The following is a 23,487-nucleotide window of genomic DNA, read 5'->3' on the forward strand; positions in this document are numbered from 1 at the left end:
ACCTCATATGTCCCACAATGCTGTGCTCCATACCTTTAAGGCGAGCAGTACCTCATATGTCCCATGATGCCTTGCTCCATACCTTCAATGCGAGCAGTACCTCATATGTCCCACAATGCCTCACTCCATACCATTAAGGCGAGCAGTACCTCATGCGTCCCACAATGCCTTGCTCCATACCTTTAAGGCGAGCAGTGCCTCATATGTCCCATGATGCCTTGCTCCATACCTTTAAGGCGAGCAGTACCTCATATGTCCCACAATGCCTTGCTCCATACCTTTAAGGCGAGCAGTACCTCTTATGTCCCACAATGCTTTGCTCCATACCTTTAAGGCGAGCAGTACCTCATATGTCCCACAATGCCTTGCTCCATACCTTCAATGCGAGCAGTACCTCATATGTCCCACAATGCCTCACTCCATACCATTAAGGCGAGCAGTACCTCATATGTCCCACAATGCCTCGCTCCATACCTTTAAGGCGAGCAGTACCTCATATGTCCCACAATGCCTCACTCCATACCATTAAGGCGAGCAGTACCTCATATGTCCCACAATGCCTTGCTCCATACCTTTAAGGCGAGCAGTACCTCCTATGTCCCACAATGCCTTGCTCCATACCTTTAAGGCGAGCAGTACCTCCTATGTCCCACAATGCCTTGCTCCATACCTTTAAGGCGAGCAGCACCTCATATGTCCCACAATGGTCTTTACCGAAGTTGGTGTCTGAATGTTTTTCTGGCTCCTGTGACCAGGATCTTGGAGCACCGGGCTCTGCCCACATTGCTTTATTTGACAGAAATTCCTTTTCCTTTTCATTATTTCTCATAAGCACAATTACATTTTTATTAATTTTGCTGGTTTTCTACTGCAGCTCTCTGCTTCCCCTAAGAGCTTATTCTGTACTATAGATTGTGACCAGTTGTTGAGGGTCACACTCAAGGAATGCAAAGGAACGCCCTCAGGGCCAGACAGAAGTTAAAAAGGAAGAATGAATTGCTAAAATAAATCCTAATCATTCCTGCTGCAACTCGGTGAAATCTAGACTTGCAGAGTCCTCTGCAAGAGGGCGATTGGTAAAACAATATGAAACCTCGGATTGTACCCCTCTTCACCAAGGTTCCATCATTCATTGTGACAGTACCCATCTCAGGCTGCATTCCCACTATTGAGAACAGTAGTGATGTTGAAGTCTATAATATTTGGATCGAACTTCCAATCCTGGAAAGTTCCGGGATGCTACGTATGAGTGACCCCAACTAGTGTTAGTAAGTGACCATTACCCATGAGGTGTTGGCCTGTGGCTTGTGAAAGGTTGGGTTAATGTCTAGATCCAGAGAGAGTATTTCCTCTCTTGTCCTCCTAAGAGCTTGTGTATTTTTCTTCCACACAACTCTCCTACACCTACACACAGGCAGGCAGCAACAGATTATAGTTAGTCACAGATAGTGGACAGCACATGGGGCACAGTCCTGATGAAGGTCCAAGGCCCAGATAAGATAGTAAGGTGGCAGGAACATGTTGAGAGATAGCCCTCTTGTTTTTTACATTTTTGCATTAGATAAAAATAAAAGTATTTACTTTGTGTGAGGCAATTATATTAAATGTGTTACTAGGTTATTACTTAGTAGAGAGAGAGTGCAATAAAATGAGACTTTTTTAGATTGTGTGGGGATACCAGCACTTTCATTTCTGCTGGTAACCTGAAAGCATTAGGTAATCCAGAGTGATAGCTCCAGGTTCATGCGTTCATTCAGACTGCAGGGTAGTGCGCACTCCAGTGATCACGCATCCCACCTAGATTGGTAAGTATCCTTCGACCGACCATTCGCCACTGAAGCACAAGAATGAAGTTTGACGTAAGCACCTTGGATGTCTTTTTATTGTAACCTGCAGTACTCTGTGTTCAAGAGAAGTATGTGATGTTACAGGCTACTTTGATGAGACTTTCAGTTTTGCTAGTGCCATCTAAACAACGGACCACATTAAAGCCCTCAACATCAAAGACTCTGTGGCCCATATTTATACTTTTTGATGCAAACCAGAGCTGGTTTGCGGCAAAAATGTTACCGCTGGCTACCGCCACTCCTACACACCATGCGGGCGCCTTATTTAAGGAATGACGTTAGCCGGCGCTGCGGACTGGTCAGAGTAAAAACAAATGACTCAAACCAGGCAGTGCCGGCGTGGGGGAAAATGGGGGTTGTGCATCAAAAAATGGTGCAAGTCAGGTTTGATGCAAAAATCATGCCTCAAACCGGACTTGCGCCATTTTTTGACACTCAACCTCCATTGAAATGACTCCTGTCTTAGCAAAGACAGGAGTCATGCCCCCTTGCCCAATGGCCATGCCCAGGGGACTTGTGTGTAGGAGGGGGGCAAATTAGGCCCCCCTATGCCACTTTAAAAAAATAAAAAATATATACTTACCTCATCTTACCTGTACTTACCTGGGATGGGTCCCCCATCCATGGGTGTTCTCCAGGGGTGGGCAAGGGTGGCAGGGGGTGTCCCTGGGGGCAGGGAAGGGCACCTCTGGACTCCTTCCATGGTCAGAGACCATGGAAGTGAACCCACAGATCCCTTAAAGCCTGCCCTGACCCAGGCGTTAAAAAACAGCGGACATCAGGCGGTGCGCCGTTTTTTAAGGCCCGCCCTCTCCTGTGTGTCAAAGTGACGCAGGAGTATAACTAAGGCGCACAGGCCTTAAAGTCATTTTTTGGACGGGAACGCCTACCTTGCATGTCATTAACGCAAGGCAGTTTCCCACATCCAAAAAATGACTCACATGGAGGAATTTTGACGTCTGCGGGCTCGGGTGTCAAAGTTTAAATATGGGGCAAGGTTTGCGCCGAAGGTGCGTCAAAATATTTGACACACATTCGGCACAAACAGAGAATATGCCTCTGGACGTACTAGACTGTTGTTCAGATTCAGTATGTTCGTTGTGCCACAGGACTCAAATTAAACCTCTCTGATTAGCTTTAAGTGTGCTGAACCTGGTCTGTGGTTCTTGTATCCCTGTCTGAAGGAGATCTGGCCCAGCAGTTTGGGCCAGGTCGTTCATATTGGAGCAGAACCAAGCTTGATTTGCATATGACTGCCTCTGTATAAAGTGGCTCAGTGGATGGAAGACGATCACCTGGAATGTGGCCCAAGTGATTGCCAGTCGCTGAGGTAAATTCGGGCATTCTATCCATCCCTTTCTTGTTTTTTGCCACACCAAGGAGGCTTCCAGTGCTTTATCCTTGTCCAGCAGACATGATAGAGGTCAGTGGAATCGGACAGAGTTCAAAGGTGACCTATCAAATACATTTCATATTGGTCTTAAGGTAGAATGTTGTGACTCAAGCTAGGTTGCCAGTGTAGCAGATGACCTATAAAACTTTGCAGCCCTCAGGTACACGAACAGACTCTCTTCCAAAGAAATCCTGACTTCATTTAACAGGCCTGAAACCAGATGGCCAGAAATTGAACCCTTTACCAACCCTTCTTTAGATCTATGCTCTTTGGTGCCCATACGAATGAATGGGGTCCATACAATAGAAACAGAGGCCAAGACATTAACTAGCCTTGGGCTAGAAAAGGAAAGATAATTTCACAGGTAGTACTCCAGATCAGGAGACAAAGTGGGTGAATTATCAAACGGTTCAATCCCCATATCTGCATCATCGAAACAGTAGCCACATCAGCCTGAACAGTTTAATTGGAGGAGATAGCTACGAGGCAGAGGGTGTAATCGTGTTCCACAGCTGATGGAAACCCCAGCCACAACAGTAACTTTTCCCTGTAACCTTCTTCAGTTGTCCAAATCTTCCAGAGGGTGGAGCTTTACTACTGTCTTTCTGAGGGACGAAAATTACTAACAATAGATAAATGCTCAGCATTGTGCTGAAGGTTGTGAAAATTGCCTGTGTTCTAGAGACCATGACGCTTTGCATTTTCCTTCTTCAACAGCTGCATACTAAGGTCAGCAGCTTCTGGAGGAATAAGCAGTCAGATCCAATTCATTTGTCTTGAAGATTAGTCTGTATCAGGCCAGAGGCCACACCTGTCCTCAAAAAAATGAAATTTGTGAGTAAAGAAAGATACTTTAGGGTACAGTCCCCCGTTATATATTTCACTCCATCATGAAATCCATCCACTCAGGGGCTCCCACCGATCCATGCAGCACCTCATCCTTGGAAACGAAAAGAGTGGCCAGGAACTCACCACCATATGCAACACCTCAATCACCACTGCTACAAATTCCTGATGCCTGGAAATATGCTGAAGTGACACCTCTACTCAAAAAACCCTCTGCTGTCCCTAGTTAACTCAAAAACTATCGACCAATCTCCTTGTTCCCATTACCGCCCAAGGCACTGGAAAAGAGTGGTGACAGGCAACTCATGACCCACCTAGAGCAGAACCAGCTACTCAACGCCTCCCAATCCGGCTTCCACAACATTGTCAGATCTCACAGCCTCAACATAATATCCTATGCAGACAACACCCAACTTATCCTCTCACTCACAGGTGACCCTACAGCCACCACAGCCAGGTTCCACAAATGCATTACAAGCGTTGTTGACTGGATGGAGAACAGCTGCCTGAAGCTGAACACAGACAAGATGGAAGCACTGATCTTTGGCAACAACAGCAACCCGTGGAGTGACACCTGGTCGCCCTCAGACCTGAGACCGGCACTCATACCCACTGACCACACCAGAAACCTTGGAATCAACACAGATAACAAGCTCACCATGAAATCACAGATCAACGTGTCTCCTCTGCCTGGTTCCTCACTTTGTGCATGCTATGTAAGATCTTTAAGTGGCTACCCCTGCCCACCAGACGCACTCTGTCACAGGCCCTCATCACCAGCCGACTGTACTATGGCCACGCTCTCTATGTGAGATGCACACCTCCTACTTAGACTTCAAACCAACGGCACACCGCAGCCAGACGCGTCCTCGAACTCCTTCAACAAACTCACATCAGACACCACCTCAGACAGCTCCACTGGCTCCCCATACAGGAAAGATACCAGTTCAAGATCCTGACCCATGCATACAAGGCTTGACACAATCAAGGACTTGCCCACATTAACCACCGCCTAAACTTCCACCCACTGCCAAGAAGACTATGCTTCGCCTCCGCTTCACTTGCCCACAATCCTCACATCTACCGAAGCAGAAGCGGAAGAAACTCATTCCCCTGCATCGCAGCAAAGAGCTAGGACTGTCTCCCCACACAGATCTGGACTGTCACCTCACTTACAACACTCTGAGGGCCCTGAAGGTCTGGATGTTCCAGTGAACCTCCCAAGACCTGCAAGCTCCTGAATAGCCTATTGTGTGATGAGCAGCGCTATCTAAATCCTGATTGATTGAGCAGCCCTGAACATGTCATCAGCTTGCAAGATGCATACTTTCACATACAAGAAACCGTTGCAGGCTGCTCTGCTTCCCTGTAGAGATTGTGCATTATCAGTATAAAGTCCTTAAATTCAGACTCACTTGTGCTCCATGAAACCTTTTGTAGTGCATGATAGTGATAGCAGCAAACCTCGGGAAAGAGATTTTCATCTGCGCCTACGGACAATCTACAGACAGTTGGCTGGTAAAGGCCTCTTCTCAACAAAAGCTCCTCAGTCACATAAAACGGCCTCTCTTCGTACACGTACATAATTCTAGTAAACTTTCCCAAATCCATAGCAAGTCCATAGCAGTTCAGTCACTGCCCCTAGCCTGCCCTAAATAGGTAGGACACATTTTTTCATATAAGAGAAATGTTTGATTTCTCAGCGTACTCCTCATCCTGCTGCACATCAGGTGTCTTCTGTCCTGGGCTTCGTGCATCTTCATGGTACCAGATGCAAAGCTCCTCGTGAGGCCTCTAGAACAGTGCTTGCACGATCGATGGATTTACTTGTTAGGATACCGCGAGGACAAACTAGCTGTCACTCTCATGTTGGGACTTGGCAAAGTCCATGGCCCGTTCAGTTCTGACATAGGACACTACCACAACCAGGTATTAGATGTGTAGGAGGCGGCCACAAAGCAAGGGCTGCCCGTCTGGCACTGGATCTGCGGTGACTCCTCCACTAAGGTGGAGGAGCCTCGCCCCACTGCTTGCAGCAGAAGAAAAAATAAAACGGAGTGTTATTATCATTTTATTTTTAGCTGAGCCAGTTTAGGGCGGGGCGGGCTGGAGGAGTGGCGAGTGCACCGTACGCGAGCATGTCTGTTTGGCCGGCCCAACGCGGCTAAACAGAGATGCACACTTTGCATTTCTCCTACCGGCTGTATTGCACAGCCAGGAGGAGAAAGTGCACAGGGTCGCATTCCCTTTGTGAGCGCCGAAGCAGGCCGCTCACACCAATCACCATGCTGCTCTCATGCAGGTGATAGCAGTGTTGTGATTGGCTGAAGGTAGTCTGGGAGCCTGTGTGCTTCTGGACGAGGACGGAGGAGACGAACCATCTCCTTTCTGGGCGGGTAGTGTTTTAAAAAAAATGTTATTTCGTTTTTTTTGTTATTCCCCCGTTCAGTGGCAGCCTCCACTGCACTGGATACTAGCCTGAAATCTGGAGAACACTGTAATTCTCCTACCAGGTGTACAGAATGTCAAAGCAGATGCATTGGGCAAGACGCTTGAAGAAACCCCGGGTTGGCTGGGGAGCATTTCATATGATTGTGGTTTCCCTAAAAAATCGTTAACAAACAGAAGTAAGAAAAATTGCCCATTCAACGTCTGATACCAAGAAACAGAATCCATTGGCAAGCATTCTTTTGATTAGAAGATTGCAGAAATCCATCTCCAGCAGTCACCAACAAGTAGAGGATATGCAAAGACAGAAATATCTTAAGAGTGGACTCAACAATAGTGGTACCTGGACATCCTTCACATGTCTGAGTCCTCCCAGGAAACTGCAGTGAAGCCCAAATCTAGTATACAGAGTGGAAGGCATGATCCTGAAATCACTGAACTTTGCGTGGTAGCTCCTGGGGTCGTGCAATACAGCCATCTGAACTTGTCTCAAGAATCTGAGTATTCCTATAGAAAGCTGAGCGCCCTTTCAGAAGGTCCTTCAGAGCTTTCAAATGGAAAAATGTTTGCAAATAGTGGGGCAGATTTACAAGAAGCTGGTGCGTCAGTACTGATGTCACCAGTTTTCTTGCGTTGCCCCTGCCCCACCTAACAACACCATGTGTGCGCTGTATTTATAATACAGCGCACCATGGCACACGCTACGACAATAGCGTCAGAATATTTTACGATATTGTGGAGATTTGCTTGACTATGGTCAAAAACTTTTAAGCTTTTGGAGCAAAGAGCAAGAAGGCCCAAAAGTTAATATGGGTGCGTCATTTTAATGCCTGCTCTGAGCAGGCGTTAAAAATTACGCCAAAAATGGCGCAGTGAAATCTTGTAGATTTCACTGTCCAATTTTTGCAGGACTCCTAATGCCAGAACCCCCCCCCTTGCATACATTATGCCTGGCACAGGCAGAATGTGGCGCAATAGGTCGCCAAGTGGCATAGTGCATGTATTGCGCCACTTTGTAAATATGGCGTGGCGAAAATTGCATCCTTGAGCCACATTAGTGTAAAAAAAAAAAAAAATGTCACTAGTATGGAGCTGGGGCCTTGTAAATATTGCCTTGTGTTTCCAGAAATCAATTAATTTACAGCGTAGCAGCCCTTTCGTATCTTTTCAACTTAACGAAACCATTTCTCTTTCATTATGATACAGCTACACCTAGTTCCTTTCACTGTGTAAAAAAATAGTTTCTACCATCTCAGTGGTACAATATTTTCAGTGATATTCTTTATTCCCTCAGAGGACTCTTTTCTCCATTGGAACCTAATAATGTTCTGACCAGATAGCTGATCCCTCCATTGGTGCCCATCCACTAAGCATCTCTGCAACACTTAGCCTGAAACTGCCTTCCTAGCAGGCATTACACCAGCCCTTATGCGGAATAGAGGTGATAGTCTGAAACTGCCTTCCTAGTAGGCATTACACCAGTCCTTATGGAGAATATAGGTGCTGTGTTCACATAAACTTTCTACAATTTTCCACATACAGGTCCATATTTACAAGAAAGTGGTGCCTCAGCTCTGAGGTGCCACTCTTCTTGTGCCCTTCTGCGCCCCCTAACACCATGTGTGTGCCGTTTTTACAATACACCATGAAACACGTTAGGACAATAGCGTCAAAACTTTGTGATGCTATTGTGGTACTTTGCAGGATTAGCGCAACAAATTGTGGCAGTAGAAAAGCCTATTGAAAGTAATGGGCGCATCATTTTAATGTCTTAGGCAGGCATTAAAAATTACTCAAAAAATGTTGCAGTGAAATGTTGTAAATGTCATGACCCCATTTTTATGGACTTTCATACATTACGCCTGGCTCAGGCATAATGTGGCGCAAAGGGTTACAAAGTGGCGCACTGCTTGCATTGCACAACTTTGTAAATATGGTGAAGGAGAATGGCCTCCTTAACGCCACATTAACGTAAAAAGAATTACGCAAGTGTGGCGCTAAGAGACAATCAGGCCTTGTAAATCTGGCCAATAGTCGTTATGAGACCTCATCGAAAAGTTGTTTCTGATTTCCACATTAATCAAAACATTCCCAATCCAATTGAATTATCACTGCATAAAACTGAAGACATACAAAAAATAAAACAGCTTTCATATTTTTTTCAAGCATTTCATTGCAAGGTGGACTGTTTCATGAATAAAGCTAAATTGCCACAAAGCCAACTAAATCCTTCCAGGAGCCAAAAACAAAATTGAAGAAGGAAAAACATCTGCTGAGGCTATGCTAAAAACTGCCCTACCTGTGACATGCGCAAAGCAGGCACATGGAAGTCTACAAAGTTCTTTACTAGACGCTACTGCCTCGATTCAGATACCAGGGATGACATATAGGTGTTTCAGGTTGCTTTTGGTAATAACCCCATTTCCTTTCTCAAATGTTTTTTTCTCATTCACACTGACAGTATTTTAAAATGACCTTACCATTCTATTCGCTGTTTGTAACTATCAGTGAAATCCTGGGATAGAAAAAGGAAACATCACTTCTCCAGGTTATAATCGTTGAAGTCATGAGGTCGGAATTGTCCTGTGGTCAAATGGGATCTAGGAGAACTTTTAAATGTCTGTTCTTTCAGGAGACAAAAAGGCCACATGCTTAAGAAATAGTGACTAATATGATCTTTCACAAAGGATAAAAGAAGGAAAGTAGGGTAATGTTACCAGAGTGGAGAACTGATTCTGTATCTTTAAGGATTACTGTCCTTCCAGGATCCCATCATGTCCTCTCAGTTACAGGTAGATCAGTTCTTTTATCCGGCTCCTGAGAACAGTATCCTTTCGCACTGCTCTTGGATTGTTTCCATTGTGAAACCTTTTCAGATCTTTTATTTGTTGTTTCGCTTAGCGACATTTGCAACCAGGAGTATTTTCTCTCATAATTCTGACAGAAATTACTTTGCTTTTTTTAATGTCATTGCTTGGTGAGAACTGCTCTTCCTGTGGGTGGTGAGAAGAAGACATTATCTTTGTACCATCCCCCTTGTACCATTATATAACCGTCACCACACTCAGAAGATGCCTGCAGGTACCCTGAAGAATGGGCACAAGTTCAAGCCCCAAGGATGGACCCCTGCTCCATCTACTGTCTCCAGAGACCCCCAACGAGTGAGATCTTTAAAGAGACATGTTCCTGAAGAACATTGCTGCTCCTTCTTGAGAGTGTTGGCCTTGAAGGCGAGTACAGCTGCAACATGCTCCGCATCCTTTCTCGTTCACATGGCCAGTGTTGTTACTGAGGAGCTTGCAGTTCTGTTAAGTGTTTGACTATCAGTGAAGATTCTGTGATGGAAACAGGAGCATCACATAGGTGTCATTCTTGGTGTCCATACTAGAAGACTTCCGTCAAGTCATAGGCAACCCGCTTTCCTCCCCAGCAGGGAATAGTTTTTTTTTTACCATTCTGTCCCACAATAGCGACCCGAGACCCGCTGGCAAGACAGGGCATTGTGGGAGTGAGGACCTCTGATTGTCTTAAAAGTAAGATGTTTCTTTTTCACAGTGGGAAGAATCCTGCCTGCTTTCCTACACCAGCCTCCGCCCCATGCATTCTCATAGACACAGTCATTAGCAGTGTTCATCGTCCCAATGAGTTAAGCGTTCGCCACCCAGCGGCCCAGCCAGTAAAGGGTACCCTTGCACCTTTTTGTGCTAATCGGCACTCATCTGAAAGGAGAAATCCATTGATTTGTGGAAACCTGGTAAGCTTCTCCCAGTATCTCAGGTTCTGTACCAGCCCAAGCACACTGGTCTATCCTCAGTTAACCCAACATCTTTTGGGACATTTAAATAGGGGGTAAGGGTGTTCACTCCTTAAATCCATGCACCAGCCCTCCCAGTGAATTATGGCTGATGCAGTTCTCAGTAGTGTTTGCCTCCTGGTGTGGGCATGGTTTTTGTGCTCATTAGCACCAATGGGCAAGGAGCAAACCGTTGGTTACATTTATGGAGCTCCTGCCTATGTACCAGTTAGCACATTTTCCTTTTTAATAGAATTGCTAATTAATGGGTGCACTATCTGATTCTATGCCAAGTTAATTTCCATGTGCAATTGGCTGCTTTTTAGAAATTAGATATACATTGAAATTGATGTAGACAGTAGCTAGGCTCTTGACAGTATCTGTGTAAAAGTGTAAATTTTTCAACTACAAGTATGCAACCTGAACACCATCTACCAGGTAAGAGCTTGCAAGCTGATTTATATTACCCTTGAGTATTGGCATTATGTGTTTGTAGTTTGTACAGTTTTAGTAATAAGTGTAAGATTAGGTAATGTATTTTGTGATGCCCAGTTTGGTCTTGTGGGTTTTTGTCAGAGGAATATATAGTGCAGCGAGGCTGGCCTAAAAACCTTTCAGTGCTACAGGAAGATACCTATCTACCTGTGTGATAAAAGTCTCTCTGTGAGGGTCCATTCACACCACAGTGGGGGCTGCTGTTAACTTGCAGGTGCAGTTTACATTTCCCTTTTTGCTTGGCATTACGAGGCTTGTAGTTCGTGCATGTTTAGTCTACACTGTACAATTAGTTTATTTAATTCCTATTGTGCATTTCACTCTTCTTGGAGTGCTTGAAAAGACATTTCTATTTCTTTTTAAACGCGGCATGGAATCCCACACAGTGGTCCGTAGGTTCATTGTTTTTTAATTCAATAAGGCTCCCATTTTGGACAATTGGTAACTTTACTATTCCAGATGTTGCCTCACTTTTTCCCATCTTCTCACTATTTTATTACTGTTGTGTAATTTCAGTTTTTGTTTATGGATATTTGAAAAAGTAAGAGTTTCTGAGCAGTCCAGCAGAGATTCCTATCCATGATCTAAAAGGGAGAATACAAGAGCAGCCAACCCAGAGTGGTATTCATTTATTCTGACCAGGGCTTCTCAATTCTTCATCCAGTTACATTTTTGAACATATTTACTTTAATGGAGAATAACTTGATTTAGACCCTTTGGACACAAAACAATAATTTACTCCAAAACGGAGTCATCCAGTGGCCAACCACTCATAACTCCTCCGTGCTCAACAGAAAGTTAGTGACTTCTGATTTAGGGCCTAATTTAGAACTCGCCGGATGGGTTTCTCCGTCACAACCATGACGCATATTCTGTCCGCCGAAATCTAAATCCCATTCTATGCAGAGGGCTTTAGTGTTCGTCAGATGGGATATCTGTCACCATTGTGATGGAGTAACCCGTGCGTTCTAACTCAGGCTGTTAATCTTAAAGTTCATCATCCTGGCCTTACAGATCAGTAACATTTCCCTGGCAGTGTACTGTGATGTTCTGTGTTACATGCGGATCACAATTGATCATGAATATTCAGGATTATTGAAAAAGAAGACTGTTTTTAACATGTCCAACAGGTTTAATGGTCCTCAGCCCGGACGTGCTTGTGATGACAGACCAAGAGTCCGAGAACTCTATCACGGACGCCCCCGCTGCCGGAGGAGGAGAGAGCAGCTCATGCTCAACCGCAGGTACATCTCAACTTTCTGGGGCTACTTCACTAATCTTTCTGTCTTGGTTTAAGTTGTGACCGCTCAATGTTTTGCTGCGTAAAACTTAACGGTTCTTCAGTAGCCTTCATCATCAGACTGTCTATCTGCAACCTCCCTCATTTTGAAATATTCATCAATCTCAGTGTATAATCTTGTTTCTTAAGAATGCTGCATTGACCACAGCTGTGTTTACTCAACCCAGGAACAAAGCAGTCTTCTGCGAGACTTTAATGAGAAGAAATTAAAAGGTACCCTGCAGGACAACCTTATCATCACGGCTCATCACAAACACCTCAGAAAAGACACTACTCTGTAGTGTGAATACTAATGCAGAGTCACACAATTTCTGGATGTGGTTCTTGCATATAGAGGACGTTCAGCATATAATGTGGATGTATCTTTTCACATAACCAGTTCAGAAACAGGAGATAAAGTCCAGCCTTTTAGAATTTATTTTTGAACCCATGGAGAAATAATGTGCTGCAAGAAGGTCGAGGCGCACTGGCCGCACATTGTCGGTTCTTGCTTGACTTGATTCAATGATGCAAAGTTCAAGCACTCCTGTTCATTGTATCAATGTAGGGATCAAAGTTCGATGAAGCGTTCCAGCTTTGGTGGTTGTATGCAAGAAAGTGCACCGGTCGACTAAGCTGCAGTTAACAGCTTCTGATTTGTGCAAGTCTGACTGAATGATCTCCACACAGTAGACGCTCATGCTGAACTTGGTGTCTGGCTTAACTTGCATGTTTGTCCATCCGTCTGGAATATGGTCCCTGCAATGTAAGGGAACACCGACCAGTCCGCCTCCGGTCCTCAGCTTCCTCTACACTGGCTTGCAGAGCCCCTCAAACAAAGAGGTGATCAGTGGGAATGCAAGAAGGTCTAATTGATATTCAGTCAAAGGGACAGATAGCTTTGCCACATGTCAAGTGAAGTACATAGGTTGCACAAACATTTGTCTGTGAATAAACCACAGTGACGTGCATTTTTCTTTTGGTTGGCTCAAGCTCCTTTGCAATAGTTATGTTGTAATGCTTCTACCTTCCCTTTGTGGGTTGCAGATGAACAGTCCGTCTTCTCAGCACCACACACAGGATTGGGGGCACGGGTAGGGTTTGGGGGTGCCCCTGGCAATGGTTCCCAGTCATAGTCTTTATCCACGTGTTGCTTTCTGGTGAGGCGACACCTACGCCTGTTGGAACTGGTACATTTGCAGGAAGGGCACTTCGCATTGAAAACATCCCTGTGGCTCGGGTGGGCATTGAAGGGGCACATGAAGTGAAGGGAGACTCTGGCCTCCGTTAGCTGTATGACACACACGAAGCAGAAAGATCTCCTAAGGACCTCCACAGAAGGGCATCAGACACAGAAACAGTGGCCAAGGTGAGGGAACCCATCATCACCATCCTTCTTGCTGCCCGCGGGCCTGTGTGTAGGTGCCAAGCATCCAGACCCACCATCAGCAGATGTCGTCTGGCCACATTAGCTCTTTGACCAGGCAGACAAGACCTCAAATGTTTGCACCACTACTGACACAAGAACACTTTCAGAGGCCCAGGGCCAGGTATTCCATTCCCTCTCATATAAAGGTGTCCACCAGTAGAATATCAATTAATGGGTACAATTGAACCCTAACCATCCTGTCCTTGTTGAAGATGCCAAGTCTGGAGAGTGGTTCTGTAGTACTGTTAACAGGACAAGAGAACTCAATGTGCCCAAAAGTGGATTGTCTTACCCTGGTACAATATGACTTTTGTCAAACAAATGTGCTGTTACTCAGTTGTTTTTTTTTGCCTTGCACCTATAAATGATGACTATGTTGACGTAAGCCACACAGTGTCTGACTGTGAATACTGTTTGCCAGTCACAGCAGTTGACTTCAGATTAATGAAGGAAATAATGTATATGTTTATTCATTTCACAGTGATACATACGTCGAGGGACTGTAGGCCCGTAAGGAGGGATTCACTCTAATATGTCAGTGAAGCAGTCATCCAGTAGGAGTACAGGCCAGTAAGGTTGAGCACATTAACAATATGACAATGACAAATACCTAGGAAATGTAAGGATTGATCAAATGGACCACAATCACTATCTGACCGTGGCACACTTATCTGTGGAATTGGGCACATTAATAATCTGTCAGTAAAACTCACACTCAGGAACAGTCAGCTTCAAAAGACATTACTGACCCGACAATGATGCACACATCCAGGCGCAGTAAAGCTGAGTACGACTGCACTCATTAATAATCTCACAGTTACACCACGTTCAGGCACAGTACAGATCATGACGACTGCCACAGTAATGAGCGCTCATTCGGTCGGGCACAGTATGGATCAGTAAGAGTAGGTACGCACGTGGTCAGCCACCGTAGGGATCTCAAGGATTGAGCAAGGTGATAGTCTGACAAAGATGCATACATCCAGGCACAGTACGGGTCTGTATTGGGCACACTAACAACCTCACAATGATGCGTACATCCAGGCATAGTACAGTCTGTGTTGGGAACACTAACAACCTCACAATGATGCGTACATCCAGGCATAGTACGGTCTGTATTGGGCACACTAACAACCTCACAATGATGCATACATCCAGGCATAGTACGGGTCTGTGTTGGGCACACTAACAACCTCACAATGATGCATACATCCAGGCATAGTACAGTCTGTATTGGGCACACTAACAACCTCACAATGATGCATACATCCAGGCATAGTACAGAACTGTATTGGTAACACTGACAACCTCACAATGACGCATACATCCGGGCATAGTACGGGTCTGTATTGGGCACAGTAACAACCTCGCAATGATGCATACATCCAGGCATAGTACGGGTCTGTATTGTGCACATTAACAACCTCACAAAGATGCATACATCCAGGCATAGTACGGGTCTGTATTGGGCACACTAACAACCTCGCAATGATGCATAAATCCAGGCATAGTACGGGTCTGTATTGGGCACACTAACAACCTTGCAATGATGCATACATCCAGGCATAGTACGGGTCTGTATTGTGCACATTAACAACCTCACAAAGATGCATACATCCAGGCATGGTACAGGTCTGTATTGGGCACACTAACAACCTCGCAATGATGCATACATCCAGACATAGTACGGGTCTGTATTGTGCACATTAACAACCTCACAAAGATGCATACATCCAGGCATAGTACGGGTCTGTATTGGGCACACTAACAACCTCGCAATGATGCATACATCCAGGCATAGTACGGGTCTGTATTGGGCACACTAACAACCTCGCAATGATGCATACATCCAGGCATAGTACGGGTCTGTATTGGGCACACTAACAACCTCACAATGATGCATACATCCATGCGTAGTACGGTCTGTATTGGTAACACTGACAACCTCACAATGATGCATACATCCAGGCATAGTACAGGTCTGTATTGGGCACATTAACAACCTCACAATGATGCATACATCCGGGCATAGTATGGGTCTGTATTGGGCACATTAACAACCTCACAATGAGCATACATCCAGGCATAGTACGGGTCTGTATTGTGCACATTAACAACCTCACAATGAGCATACATCCAGGCATAGTATGGGTCTGTATTGGGCACACTAACAACCTCGCAATGATGCATACATCTGGGCATAGTACGGGTCTGTATTGGTAACACTGACAACCTCACAATGATGCATTCATCCGGGCATAGTACAGGTCTGTATTGGCAACACTGACAACCTCACAATGATGCATACATCCGGGCATAGTACAGGTCTGTATTGGGCACATTAACAACCCACAGTAATGCATACATCTAAGCATAGTACGGGTCTGTATTGGTAACACTGACAACCTCACAATGATGCATACATCCAGGCATAGTACGATGTGTATTGTGCACATTAACAACCTCACAATGAGCATACATCCAGGCATAGTAAAGGGTCTGTATTGGGCACACTAACAACCTTGCAATGATGCATACATCCAGGCACAGTATAGTCTGTATTGGGCACACTAACAACCTCTCAATGGTGCATACATCCAGGCATAGTACAGGTCTGTATTGGTAACACTGACAACCTCACAATGATGCATACATCCAGGCATTGTACGGGTCTGTATTGGGCACACTAACAACCTCACAATGATGCATACATCCAGGCATAGTACAGGTCTGTATTGGTAACACTGACAACCTCACAATGATGCATACATTCAGGCATAGCACAGGCCTGTATTGGTACACTAACAACCGCACATTGATGCATACATCCAGGCATAGTACAGGTCTGTATTGGGCAAACTAACAACCTCACAATGATGCATACATCCAGGCATAGTACAAGTCTGTATTGGTACACTAACAACCGCACAATGATGCATATATCCAGGCATAGTACGGGTCTGTATTGTGCACATTAACAACCTCACAATGATGCATACATCCAGGCATAGTATGGATCTGTATTGGGCACACTAACAACCTCACAATGATGCATACACCCAGTCATAGTACGGTCTGTATTGAGCACACTAACAACCTCTCAATGATGCATACATTCAGGCATAGCACAGGTCTGTATTGGTACACTAACAACCACACAATGATGCATACATCCAGTCACAGTACGGGTCTGTATTGTGCACATTAACAACCTCACAATGATGCATACATACAGGCATAGTACGGTTCTGTATTGGGCACACTAACAACCCCAGAATGATGCATACAACCAGGCATAGTACGGTCTGTATTGGGCACACTAACAACCTTACAATGATGCATACATCCAGGCATAGCACAGGTCTGTATTGGTACACTAACAACCTCACAATGATGCATACATCCAGGCATAGTACGGATCTGTATTGTGCACATTAACAACCTCACAATGATGCATACATCCAGGCATTGTACTGGTCTGTATTGGCCACACTAACAACCTCACAATGATGCATACATTAGGGCATATTACGGGTCTGTGTTTGCACACTAACAACCTCACAATGATGATTAATCTATCAGAGCATTTGTAAAGTGCACTCCTCACCTGTGAGGGTCTCAAGGCGCTGATGGGAGGGGGGGCTGCTACTGCTCGAACAGACATGTCTTGAGGTGTCTCCTGAAGGTAAGTAGTTCCTGTGTCTGTCGCAGGTGAGTGGGAAGAGTGTTCCATGTCTTAGCGGTGAGGTGGGAGAACGATCTGCCACCAGCGGTCGTTCTGTGGATGCGTGGGACGGTGGCTAGGGTAAGGTCGGCCGTGCGAAGCTGTCGTGTCGAGGTGTTGTGCAGTGCCTTGTGAGCATGGGTGAGGAGTTTGAACGTGAATCTTTTGTTGATGGGAAGCCAGTGTAGGTCTCTCAGGTGGGCTGTGATGTGGCAGTGGCGGGGGATGCCCAGGATGAGGCGTGCAGATGCGATCTGTATGCGTTGCAGTCTTTTCTGGAGCTTGCCTGTGGTTTCTGCATAGAGGGCATTGCCGTAGCCCAGTTGGCTGCTTACGAGGACTTGGGTGACCGTCCTTCTGGCTTCAGTGGGGACCCATTTGTAGATCATACATTCAGGCATAGTGCAGTCTGTGTTGGGCACACTAACAACCTCAGTGATGCATACGTGCAGGCATAACATGGGTCTGTATTGGCACACAAACAACCTCACAGTGATGCACGCATCCAGACATACCATATGTCTGTATCGGGCACACTAACAACCTCGCAGTGATGCATACATCCAGGCATAGTATGGTCTGTATTGAGCACACTAATAACCTTGCAATGATGCATACATGCAGCATAACACAGGTCTGTATTCTGCACACTAACAACCTTGCAATGATGCACACCTCTGTGCATAGTACGGGTCTGTATTGTGCACACTAACAACCTCAGATTGATGCATACATCCAGCAAAACACAGGTCTGTATTGTGCACACTAACAACCTCGCAATGATGAATACATCCAGGCATCGTACAGGTCTGTATTGTGCACACTAACAACCTCGCAATGATGAATACATCCAGGCATCGTACAGGTCTGTATTGGGCACACTAACAACCTCGGAATGATGCGTACATCCAGGCATAGTACGATGTGTATTGACCACACTAACTACCTCACAATAATGCATACATCCAGGGATAGTACGGATCTGTATTGAGCACACTAACAACCTCACAATGATGCATACATCCAGGCATAGTACGGATCTGTATTGAGCACACTAACAACCTCACAATGATGCATACATCCAGGCATAGTACGGGTCTGTATTGCGCACACTAACAACCTCACAATGATGCATACATCCAGGCATAGTACGCGTCTGTATTGGGCACAGTAACAACCTCACAATGATGCATACATCCAGGCATAGTACAATGTGTATTGAGCACACTAACAACCTCCCAATGATGAATACATCCAGGCATAGTACGGATCTGTATTGGGCACACTAACAACCTCACAATGATGCATACATCCAAGCATAACACAGGTCTTTATTGGGCACACTAACAACCTCACAATGATGCATACATCCAGGCATAGTACGGTCTGTATTGGTAACACTGACAACCTCACAAAGATGCATACATCCGGGCATAGTACGGGTCTGTATTGGTACACTAACAACCTCACAATGATACATACATTCAGGCATAGCACAGGTCTGTATTGGTACACTAACAACCGCACAATGATGCATACATCCAGGCATAGTACAGGTCTGTATTGGGCACACTAACAACCTCGGAATGATGATCAATCAATCAGAGCATTTGTAAAGCGCACTCCTCACCTGTGAGGGTTTCAAGGCGCTGATGGCAGGGGGGCTGCTACTGGTCGAACAGCCATGTCTTGAGGTGCCTCCTGAAGGTAAATAGGTCCTGTGTCTGTCGCAGGTGAGTGGGAAGAGTGTTCCATGTCTTAGCGGTGAGGTGGGAGAACGATCTGCCACCGGCGGTCATTCTGTGGATGCGCGGGACGGTGGCCAGGGCAAGATCGGCCGAGCGAAGCTGTTGGGTCGAGGTGTTGTGCAGTGCCTTGTGACCATGGGTGAGGAGTTTGAACGTGAATCTTTTGTTGACGGGAAGCCAGTGTAGGTCTCTCAGGTGGGCTGTGATGTGGCAGTGGCTGGGGATGTCCAGGATGAGGCGTGCAGATGCACTCTGTATGCGTTGCAGTCTTTTCTGGTGCTTGCCCGTGGTTTCTGCATAGAGGGCATTGCCGTAGTCCAGATTGCTGCTTACGAGGGCTTGGGTGACCGTCCTTCTGGTTTCAGTGGGGATCCATTTGTAGATCATACATTCGGGCATACTGCAATCTGTATTGGGCACACTAACAACCTCAGTGATGCATACGTTCAGGCATAACATGGGTCTGTATTGGCACACAAACAACCTCACAGTAATGCACGCATCCAGGCATACCATAGGTCTGTATTGGGCACACTAACAACCTTGCAGTGATGCATACATCCAGGTATAGTGTGGTCTGTGTTGAGCACACTAATAACCTCACAGTGATGCGTACATCCAGACATAGTACAGATCTGTATTGGGCACACCAACAACCTTGCAATGATGCATACATCCAGCATAACACGGGTCTGTATTGTGCACACTAACAACCTCGCAATGATGCATACATCCAGGCATTGTATGGGCCTGTATTCGGCACACTAACAACCTCACAATATTGCATACATCCAGGCATAGTACGGGAATGTATTGGGCACACTAACAACCTCACAATGATGCATTCATCCAGGCATAGTATGGTCTTTATTGGGCACACTAACAACCTCACAATGATGCATATCCAGGCATAGTACGGGTCTGTATTGGGCACACTAACAACCTCACAATGATGCATACATCCAGGCATAGTACGGGTCTGTATTGGGCATAGCACACTAACAACCTCGCAATGATGCATACATCCAGGCATAGTATGGATCTGTATTGGGCACACTAACAACCTTGCAATGATGCGTACATCCAGGCATAGTACGATGTGTATTGAGCACACTAACAACCTCACAATGAGCATACATCCAGGCATAGTATGGGAATGTATTGGGCATACTAACAACCTCACTATGATGCATACATCCAGGCATAGTACGATGTGTATTGGGCACACTAACAACCTCACAATGAGCATACATCAAGGCATAGTATGGGAATGTATTGGGCATACTAACAACCTCACTATGATGCATACATCCAGGCATAGTACGATGTGTATTGGGCACACTAACAACCTCACAATGAGCATACATCCAGGCATAGTACGGGTTTGTATTGGGCATACTAACAACCTCACTATGATGCATACATCCAGGCATAGTACGGGTCTGTATTGGGCACACTAACAACCTCACAATGATGCATACATCCAGGCATAGTACGGATCTGTATTGGGCACAGTAACAACCTCACAATGATGCATACATCCAGGCATGGTACAGGTCTGTATTGGGCACACTAACAACCTCTCAATGATGCATACATTCAGGCATAGTATGGTCTGTATTGGTACACTAACAACCTTACAATGATGCATACATCCAGGCATAGCAGAGGTCTGTATTGTGCACATTAGCAACCTCACAATGATGCATACATACAGGAATAGTACGGGTCTGTATTGGGCACACTAACAATCTCACAATGATGCATACATCAGGTCATATTACGGGTCTGTATTTACACATTAATAACCTCACAATGATGATCAATCAATCAATCAGAGCATTTGTAAAGCGCACTCCTCACCTGTGAGGGTCTCAAGGCGCTAGGGGGGGCTGCTACTGGTCGAACAGCCATGTCTTGAAGTGTCTCCTGAAAGTAACTAGGTCCTGTGTCTGTCGCAGGTGAGTGGGAAGAGTGTTCCATGTCTTAGCGGTGAGGTGGGAGAATGATCTGCCACCGGCGGTCGTTCTGTGGATGCGTGGGACAGTGGCGAGGGCAAGGTCGGCGGAGCGAAGCTGTCGGGGCGAGGTGTCGTGCAATGCCTTGTGAGCGTGGTGAGGAGTTTGAACGTGATTTTTTTGTTGACGGGAAGCCAGTGTAGGTCTCTCAGGTGGGCTATGATGTGGCAGTGGCGGTGGATGTCCAGGATGAGGCATGCAGATGCGCTCTGTATGCGTTGCAGTCTTTTCTGGAGCTTGCCTGTGGTTCCTGCATAGATGGCATTGCCGTAGCCCAGTTTGCTGCTTACGAGGGCTTGGGTGACCGTCCTTCTGGTTTCAGTGGGGATCCATTTGTAGATCATACATTCAGGCATAGTACAGTCTGTATTGGGCACACTAACAATCTCAGTGATGCATACGTGCAGGCATAACATGGGTCTGTATTGGCACACAAACAACCTCACAGAGATGCACTCATCCAGGCATATCATAGGTTTGTATTGGGCACACTAACAGCCTCGCAGTGATGCATACATCCAGGCATAGTATTGTCTGTATTGAGCACACTAATAACCTCACAGTGATGCGTACATCCAGACATAATACGGATCTGTATTGGGCACACCAACAACCTTGCAATGATGCATACATCCAGCATAACACGGGTCTGTATTGTGCACACTAACAACCTCGCAATGATGCATACATCCAGGCATTGTACAGGTCTCTATTGGGCACACTAACAACCTCGCAATGATGTGTACATCCAGGCATAGTACGATGTGTATTGACCACACTAACAACCTCACAATGATGCATACATCCAGGCATAGTACGATGTGTATTGAGCACACTAACAACCTCACAATGATGCGTACATCCAGGCACAGTATAGTCTGTGTCGGGCACACTAACAACCTCAGAATGATGCGTACATCCAGGCACAGTATAGTCTGTGTTGGGCACACTAACAACCTCAGAATGATGCATACATCCAGGCATAGTACAGGTCTGTATTGGGCACACTAACAACCTCACAAGGATGCATACATCCAGGCATAGTACGATCTGTATTGGGTAGGCTAAAAACCTCTCAGTGATGCATACATTCAGGCACTCCAAGCTTCAATAGATGGGGCCACATTAATATTCTCTTGATGAGGCATACACTCTAAGCTTCAGTAGATGTGGTTACAATAATATTCTCTTAACAAGGTTTACATCCAAGCACTCCAAGCTTCAGTAGATGGGGCCACATTAATATTCCCCTCGATGAGGCATACATCCGGGCACTCCAAGCTTCAGTAGATGGGGTCACATTAATATTCCCTCTGAGGCATACACCCAGGCACTCCAAGCTTTAGTAGATGGGGTCACATTAATATTCTGTCGATGAGGCTTACATCCAGGCACTCCAAGCTTCAGTAGATGGGGTCACATTAATATTCCCTCGATGAGGCATACATTCAGGCATTCCAAGCTTCAGTAGATGGGGTCACATTAATATTCTCTTGATGAGGCATACAACCAGGCACTCTAATCTTCAGTAGATGGGGTGACATTAATATTGTCAATGAGGCATACATCCAGGCATTCTAAGCTTCAGTAGATGGGGTCACATTAATATTCTGTCAATGAGGCTTACATCCAGGCACTCCAAGCTTCAGTAGATGGGGTCACATTAATATTTGTTTAATGAGGCATTCACCCAGGTACTCCAAGCTTCAGTAGATGGGGTCACATTAATATTCTCTTAATGAGGCTTACATCCAGGCACTCCAAGATTCAGGAGATTGGGTCACATTAATACTCTATCGATAAGGCTTATATCCAGGCACTCCAAGCTTCAGTAGATGGGGTCACATTAATATTTTTTTAATGAGGCATTCATCCAGGCATTCTAAGCTTCAGTAGATGGGGTCACATTAATATTCCCTCTATGAGGCATACACCCAGGCACTCCAAGCTTCGGTAGATGGGGTCACATTAATATTCTGTCAATGAGGCTTACATCCAGGCACTCCAAGCTTCAGTAGATAGGGTCACATTAATATTCTGTCGATAAGGCTTACAACCAGGCATTCCAAGCTTCAATAGATGGGGTCACAATAATAGTCTTTTAATGAGGCATAGATCCAGGCATTCCAAGCTTCAGTAGATGGGGTCACATTAATATTCTGTCGATAAGGCTTACACCCGGGCACTCCAAGCTTCAGTAGATGGGGTCACATTAATATTCTCTTGATGAGGCATACATCCAGGCACTCCAAGCTTCAGTAGATGGGGTCCCAGTATTATGCTCTCAGTGAGGCAAACACCCAGCCATAGTACAAATCAATGACATTGTTCACATTAATAATCTGACAAGCATGCATTCAGGTACAAGGTTCAGTAGAAAGGGGTCACTTTATTGCACCTTATAAGAAAACGTGCCTGAAAGTAGTAAGGGGCTTGAGATACATTCTGACAGAGGCACAGCAACTCC

The 23,487-nt window shown here is 45.5% G+C and overlaps 1 protein-coding gene across 2 annotated transcripts in view; it reads left to right on the forward strand.

Moving 5' to 3' along the window:
* Nucleotides 1-23,487, forward strand: part of LOC138303543 (zinc finger protein 850-like) — a 223,951-nt gene that overhangs the window by 157,489 nt on the left and 42,975 nt on the right. For both annotated transcript variants that reach the window (XM_069242774.1, XM_069242775.1), the window contains exon 10: nt 11,953-12,066. In XM_069242774.1, the coding sequence (XP_069098875.1) occupies nt 11,953-12,066 (114 nt within the window). The remainder of the gene's footprint in view (nt 1-11,952; nt 12,067-23,487) is intronic.

The sequence above is a fragment of the Pleurodeles waltl genome, chromosome 7 (assembly GCF_031143425.1).
Source record: "Pleurodeles waltl isolate 20211129_DDA chromosome 7, aPleWal1.hap1.20221129, whole genome shotgun sequence".
Classification (NCBI taxonomy): Eukaryota; Metazoa; Chordata; class Amphibia; order Caudata; family Salamandridae; genus Pleurodeles; species Pleurodeles waltl.